General features: G+C 69.9%; 1 protein-coding gene across 1 annotated transcript in view; it reads right to left on the bottom strand.

Moving 5' to 3' along the window:
* The window catches only part of PLCH2 (phospholipase C eta 2), a 27768-nt gene extending 23838 nt beyond the window's left edge, over positions 1-3930 (bottom strand). Inside the window, 5 exon segments of the mRNA XM_011377345.1 lie at positions 197-325; positions 490-671; positions 674-736; positions 2649-2795; positions 3807-3930. Of these exon segments, the coding sequence (XP_011375647.1) occupies positions 197-325; positions 490-671; positions 674-736; positions 2649-2795; positions 3807-3930 (645 nt within the window).
* Between the last annotated feature and the right edge of the window lie 2436 nt (positions 3931-6366).

Raw genomic sequence — 6366 nt, 5'->3', positions numbered from 1 at the left:
AGTCCAGCAGCCTGGGGCGGACCCCCGGGAGCAGCTGCAGCAACTGAGCATCCGGCCACGCGTGCCTCCGGGTCCAAAGCCGCCAGCCGAGCTGTGTCCACCCACCGCAGCGCACACGGCGCCCCCGGCCCCGCCCCTCCCAGACACCCTGCGGCCCCTGGCGCCCTCGTGGGTGCTGCCCGCTGCCCCACCCCACCTTGAACATCTGCTTCACCCTGTGCCGGGGCAGGTTCACGTTGAGCTTGTGCAGCAGCTGCAGGACCTCGCCGATGCTCAGGCTGCCGTCCCCGTTCTTGTCTGCCTCGTCGAACGTCTGCTTCAGCCACTTTGGGGCTGAGTTAGGGGCCACCACAGGTCCGACAGGGCCAGCCCACACCCTCCTGCAGCCCAAGTGCCCCTTCCCTCTTGCCTGCCCCAGACGTGGGGCCCACCAGGGGCAGAGGCCCCACCCGAGGCGGGCAGGTGGGTCCCCGGGGTCCGCCCCCGTGCCCAAGGATATTGGTCCCTGGTTCGCTGGCGGCGGGCCAGGCTGTCCTCGTCACTGATGCCAGCCATGAGGTAGCGGAGGCCCGTGACCCAGGTACGCGCCTCGTCGCCGCTGGGCGACACCAGGCCCAGCGACTGGCGGTGGCTGCCGTGATAGATGCTGAAGCAGCAGTTGGGGTCGAAGTTGGGTACCGCTGGAAGACCTCCGACTGGCGGCCCTCGCTCACCTCCTGGATGGAGTCGATGGAGACTGCGGGGGCGGGGGTGGGGGGACCAGTCACAGCCCTCCCCGCGGCAGGCGCCCCCACCCCACCAAGCACGCGCGGTGACCGCCGGGCCGGTCCCGCCTGAGGCTGGGGGTGGCTGGGCAGGGGACTGTTTCAGGGACCCTGAGGGTGGGAGAAAGACCAGGCGCGAATGTGCTGGGGGCAGTGAGCGGGCTCCGCTCTGCCCCTGAGGTCCATGCCCCCCACCGTGTGTGTGAAAAACGCACCCCAGAGGGCGGCACCACCCCCACTTAGCCCCGCGTCCGGCCTCTGCATCTGACCGAGGCTGCAGAGTGAAGCGGCCCGGACGAGCCAGCTCCATCCGGCCAGCTCTGGCCGGCTTGTCTCCCCATTCTGAGAAGGCAAGTGCTGGCCGCAGGGCTGCGACCTTGTGGCCACCTCGCAATAAGCTCTGGCACCAGCAGGGGGAAGGGGCGCAGCAGTCCGAGGGTGCAGCGGGCTCCGGCTCAGCAGGTGCCAACTCAGTTTGCACCGAGGATCTCATTACTGGCTGCGCGCCTGGGCCCCGGAGCCTCCGCTCAGAAGCTGAGTGAGCACAAGTGCCGGGAGCTCTGAGGGTGTGTCAGGGTCCACGCCCGTGTGCGTGCAGGCACAGGCGGCCAGCACCCCCTCCGGGAGCCAGGCGCCCCGGGCTCAGCACAGTGGCCCCCACTGCATCTTCCGCAGAGCCCCCCGCCAACGCCACCGGCACCGGCTCCTGCTGCTCCCATGAGGCTGTGCCCATCTGGCTGGCGTCGTGTCCAGAGCAGAACATGGGGGGCCCTGACTCCCCACCCCCTGCCCCCAGCCACCTGGGAGCTCCCACTGCCCCTGCCCGGGCGTGCAGAGCCCACCTGCCCCTGCCTTCTCCAGCTCCCCATGTGCACGTGTGCGCGTGGTGGGCAGGTGGTTCTGGGCCTCTCTATGAGGGGGCCTGACAGTCAGGGAACAGCTGCCCCCCATTCCTCCCTCCCGGGGACCCCTCCAAGGCCACAGTCAGCCTGGCCTGCAGGTCCCTGCCCCCTCGGGGTCTCCGTGAACCCCCACCACTCTCCTCTATTTGTCATCCTGTGCTTTTCCCGTCCTCGGCAGGACATGAGACTGGCCTGTGGCTGGGTGGTGATGGTGGTGATGCCCACGCCCCAGTCGAAGGACACTTTCTTATGGGCCAGGTCCCCAGGATGCCCAGACCAGGAAGCGTGCCTGTCACAGAGCAGGCACTCTGGAGTGAGGCAAGCCCCTCCCCCGGGAGACTCTCCCAGAGGGCCCTGGGTGTGGCTCTCCCCTGGGCCGGGGTGGCAGTGCTGCCCTTGGCCACTGCAGGTCTGAGGCCTGCCCTGTCACATCTGGGTCTCTCCTATCAGCAAAGCCAGAGGCAGGCCAGCAAACCCCCTTCTCCTGGTCCCTGAGGACACTTACGTGTCCCTTCCTGACCCCTGGGACCCCCGGCCCAGTCCCTGCCATGTCCGCGCAGAGAGTGACTCTGCCCCTCCATCCCCTGCACGAATCTTCCCGCCCAGGACCCCTCCTCACCCCGTCCTCACACCCCCACGGCAGCTTCTCACACCTGGGCCGACTTTTGGCACCGAAGTCTCGCCCTCGGCGCGCCCGGCCGGGGCCTCCGTGCTGGAGGGACGTCTCATCTCCCCTGCCAGACGGACGGTCCTCCTGCCTCTCAGCCCAGCCCAGCCTCCAGCACGGGGCTGGGTGCTCCCCACGGAGCCCCAGGAAGCTGTGCCAGGTGGGCAGCAGGGCCCGGCCGTGCCCCGCCCTGTGTGCTCAGGTCACTGCAGAACTCCAGGGCCCGCTGAGCCCGTGAGCGTGGCCCGGAGCCCCCTGAGACGCCCGGTGCGGGCTGCTCCGGGAGGGGCCCCCCACCCCGGGCGCCCCACTCACTCTTGGCCTTCTCGTTCTTGCGTGAGGGCCGCCAGCGGATGCAGGAGCGGTGCTCGTCCAGGAAGTAGAAGCGCACCAGGCCCTTGGAGCCGCCTCGCAGCTTCACCATCTGGGTCCCCGCCTGCATGGCGCTCATGCACCGCTCCACTGGGCGAGCGGACGGACGCACGGCAGAGACAGACAAGCAGACGGGTGCCGGTGAGCGCTGCGGCTGCCCCACCGCCCACTGCAGCCTGCTCCCCCACCCCCACCTGCTCAAGCACCGACCCACTAGGTGCCTGCGACCCCCAGGCGCTGGCCTGGGTCGCACACCAATCTGGGACCCTGTTCAGGGCCAGAGCCAAAGAGGAAGCTTTCTGCCCAGCCAGCTCCTGGGAGTCGGGGTAGCTGGCCCCGATGGCCCTGGGGCCTGGGGGCCAGGTGAGGCCCCAGGACGGGCCACCTGCCCACGCCCCACCCCCATCTACCGCCGGGAGCGGCCCCAGCAGCCACAGGACGCCCAGCCTTGCTCGCTGGCCCAGCCACAGGCCGCTCCCAAGTGCCGGCACCCCATGTGGCACATCCAGGAAAACCTCCTCCTCCTCCTGTGTGCAATGGCCCAGGGTGGCACCAGTACACGTGGAGGCCACGGTGGGTGGGGGGAGCACAGGTCTGGGGAGGCACAGTGCTGAGATTGAGCTCCAAACCATTCCCCCTCCCGGCCCCCTACGCCCTGCCCCTCCTCTGTGCGTTTGGCCCCGTCTGCAGCCTGCAAGCCTCCCAGGTCCCAGGGGAGGTGGTGCCAGCTGGGACAGTGGCTCACTGGGGCCAGGCAGTGAGGTCCACTGTAAGGGCCGTTGTGTCCGGCACCAGCTCGCTGCTCCCATAAGTGCCAGGGACCCACCCGCCAAGGCTTCACAGCCGCCTGAGTACCCAGCCAGCCCATCCGCCAGGGCTGTGCCCTCAGCCCCTCCTTCCCGCTGCCCCCCTGTGGTTCAGCCTCTGGGCCCCAAGGGCGGGCTCAGCAGAGGGGGGTGCTGCTGGAGCCACACGACCCCTAAAGGGGGACCCCAGGAGGCAGGAGGTGCCAGTTTGCAGGGGGGGCACCCCCAGGCCTTTCACACCCAGGGGCTGGGTAGGGCTCCGTCCGGGCAGGAGCAGGTTGGCCTGCCCCCTTACCTAGTGGGCCAAGCTGCCACCACGGGGACACGGCCACGCTCCCTCCAACCCACAGGAGGGCCTCTGCCAAGCAGGCCACCGTTCCCTTGGTCCGGCTGGAGGTGGACGGCCAGGCGACAGACATCCCCGGACGAGGGCCGGGGCGGCTCACGGGGCCCCCGGCCCGTCACGGCAGAGGTCAGGCAGTGGCAGGCGGCTCAGAGGCTCCGCGAGGACCCTCCCCTACTCTGCGTCCCCCACTTCCCCCTCAGCGCCCCCCGCAGCCCCCACAGGGCTGCTCCCAGGCCCTTCTGGCATTGGCCCGCTGTTACCTGCTGTCCCAGGAGGCCCCCGGGCCGGCCCACCCATCCCCAGGACCCCGGGCAGATCCCCGAAGGAGCAGCCTGGCAGGGCCTGCCGCGGGGGGGCCGAGCGCCTCTGCCCAATCCCCTGCGCTAATCCGAGCCGGGATCCAGCCCAGCTGGCCAGAGGATTTAGGCCAAGGGAACTCCCAGCTGGGGACCAGGAGGGGACGGGACAGGCAGCAGTGTTGTCTGAGGCCCCGGGCCACGAGCCCCCATGTCCCACTGGGTAATGACAGGCAGGACGGACAGGTGCCCTCCCCCCGCTGAGGACACGAAGAGCAGCTGTAAGGCCTGCAGTGACGGCCTCACAGAAGCACCCTCTGGGGCGCACCCTCAGGCCCTGCCAGGCGGTCTCCCCACCGTCCTGCCCGTGCTGGACGCCCAAGCCTGCCGTCCACCCTCCATCCTCGCCTGTGCCCCGCCGTCACCCCGCGCTCCCCAGGGTGGCCTGGAGGTGGGGCAGGGCCAGGGCCTCTTGTGCCCCAGTGCCCAGGCCTCTGCAGGCTGGAGACTGGAGCCGAGCGGGGGCAGGGCGACCCGCCCAGGCCTGTGGCCCACGGATGACCGGGCGCCCTGGGACTCCCAGCGCGGGCTGCAGGCCGCACGTCTCCGAGGCTGGGTCTAGCCCTCCCCGCCTGCCTCGCCCAGCTCCAGGCCCCTGGCTGTGCAGCTGCGGCCCCCAAACACCAGCCCCCAGCTTGACCCTTCTGGGTGGAGGTAGCCCATTGCCCAGGGCACCTTCGTCACTGCAAACCGTCCCTGGAGGCTGGGCTGGCCTGAGCCTACTGCCCGCCTCATGCCCGACCTGGCCTGGCGAAGAGGGCCGGGCCCAGGAGCCCCTGCTAACCGGACACAAGGCCACACCAGCGAAGGCCCAGACGGGGCAGCCAAGCCCAGAAGGAGCTGACCACACACGGGGCAGCTCCGGGCTGTGAGGAGCAGTGGCAGGCAAGCAGGAGACACAGGAGCGATGGCTTCCTGGGCTGACCGCGGAGAACCAGGGCCACCGGCCAGACTTGCGCGACCACCCCGGGCAGAGCCCACTCAGCCTCTGCCAAGGAGGCAGCAGCCCTCGCGGGAGGCCGTTCCCTGGGCGGTCGGGGGAGGGGCCCTTAGCCTCCGGGATGGGCAGGGGGAGACGGGAGAAGGAACCAGAAACCCCAGGGCCCATGGGGGCCAGAGCGGGGCAGGGGGTTGTCCAAGGCTTGGCCTGGACGAGGCCCGGGAGCCCACGCGCCCACTCCCTAGGCCAGCTGACGCTCCCACCACTCCCCGCTGCTGACCCTGCGGCCACCCCCGACTCCGGCGGCCACCCCTCCACGGCCCTCCCTCCCCCCCAAAAGCCCGCAGTTCCTCAAACCCCGGTCGCAAGGGGCCACATCTGTTATTGCCGCCCCCACGGCTAACCTCAGTCTGGGGGTGCTCCCATCTCCCGGCTCCCCATAGCTGCCGTGCCGGCCACTCCGTGCCTTCCTCGGGCACATCCTTGGGCTCTCGGCCACTAGCTGATCAATGGTCTCTTGTCACTGGGGGCTTGGCTGCCTCCATCGGCTTGGGCAGGGCTTCGGGGACGGGCACTGATTGAGTGGGCACCCCGCAGGCCCTGAGTCCTCCTCGGCTGCCCCGGGCCGTAATCCTCCATGGATCAGGCAGACAAAGGCCCAGCTGATCCGGCCTGATGCAGGGCCCTATCGGCAAGGGGGACCCCGGTGACCCCACCCTACCTCCGACTCCCCACGAGACCGGTGGATGCAGAAATGCAGCTGCTGTGCAAAGGCGGGGTGCTCAGGGCCCCAAGGTACCACGGGGGAGCCCCTGGCCCGGGAGGCTGTGTCTGGCACCCTCGCTGGGTGCGTTCAAAGGCCACGCCCTGGGTCACTGCCAAGCTGTTCGACAGGCCCCGAACCCGGGTGGCTCGGTCCCCAAACTAGGAGGCACGGTCCCCCCCTCCGCAACCCGACTCCTGGCACAGCACTGGCCTCAACGAGGGGACAAGGCAGAGTGTCCCCCAGAGCCTAAGACAGAGGTCCCTGCCTCCTACCCTCACCCAGGCCCCCAAAAGCCCAGGTAGGCAATGCCGGCCAGCACCCCAAGCCCCCACGAGGTCACCCGAGCCGGCCCCCCCCTCCACTCCCTCGGAGTCACACTCGGGGCCCAGGTCCCAAGGCCTGAGAGACCCCCACCCAATGCTGCCTGAAAGCAGACACTGGCCGACG

Source organism: Pteropus vampyrus, unplaced genomic scaffold (genome assembly GCF_000151845.1).
Source record: "Pteropus vampyrus isolate Shadow unplaced genomic scaffold, Pvam_2.0 Scaffold309, whole genome shotgun sequence".
Lineage (NCBI taxonomy): Eukaryota > Metazoa > Chordata > Mammalia > Chiroptera > Pteropodidae > Pteropus > Pteropus vampyrus.
This window is presented reverse-complemented; position numbering and strand designations above follow the sequence as displayed.